This window comes from Tupaia chinensis, unplaced genomic scaffold, assembly GCF_000334495.1.
Source record: "Tupaia chinensis unplaced genomic scaffold, TupChi_1.0 Scaffold000328_1, whole genome shotgun sequence".
NCBI classification, from domain to species: domain Eukaryota; kingdom Metazoa; phylum Chordata; class Mammalia; order Scandentia; family Tupaiidae; genus Tupaia; species Tupaia belangeri.
In genome coordinates this window covers 1,868,209-1,868,627 of record NW_006159822.1, presented here as the reverse complement: position 1 = coordinate 1,868,627, position 419 = coordinate 1,868,209, and the positions used below count along the sequence as shown (strand labels likewise).

At 74.2% G+C, this 419-nt stretch overlaps 1 protein-coding gene across 1 annotated transcript in view; it reads left to right on the top strand.

The window, feature by feature from the left end:
• The window catches only part of TRIB1 (tribbles pseudokinase 1), a gene marked incomplete in the record, with an annotated part of 8,770 nt that continues 8,351 nt past the window's right edge, over positions 1 to 419 (top strand). The window contains 1 exon segment of the mRNA XM_014589043.1: positions 1 to 400. Coding sequence (XP_014444529.1) covers positions 203 to 400 — 198 coding nt within the window.

Here is a 419-nt window from a genome sequence, read left to right as displayed (position 1 = left end):
CGCGGCCAGTGTGGTCGCCGCGTGCAACTCGAGACCCGGGGAGCGGCTCCTGCTTTGCCCCCCGTGGGGGCCGAGCCAAACCCCATCTGCGAAGTCCATTCCGCGGGCTGGAAGAAGCCGCGGCGCCGGCGCCGAGCCCGCAGCGCCTTTGCGCGCGGATCTGCGGACGTACAAAGCCTGGGCCTCCCCGGCCCGGGACGGGATGCGGGCTGGTCCCGTACGCTCTGCCATGAGTGGCGCCTCGCAGCCCCGCGGCCCAGCTTTGCTGCTCCCGGCCGCCCGGGGCTCCCCGGCTAAACGCCTGCTGGACGCGGACGACGCGGCAGCAGTGACGGCCAAGTGCCCGCGCCTCTCCGAGTGTTCAAGCCCTCCGGACTACCTCAGCCCCCCGGGCTCGCCCCGCAGACCGCAGCCCACGC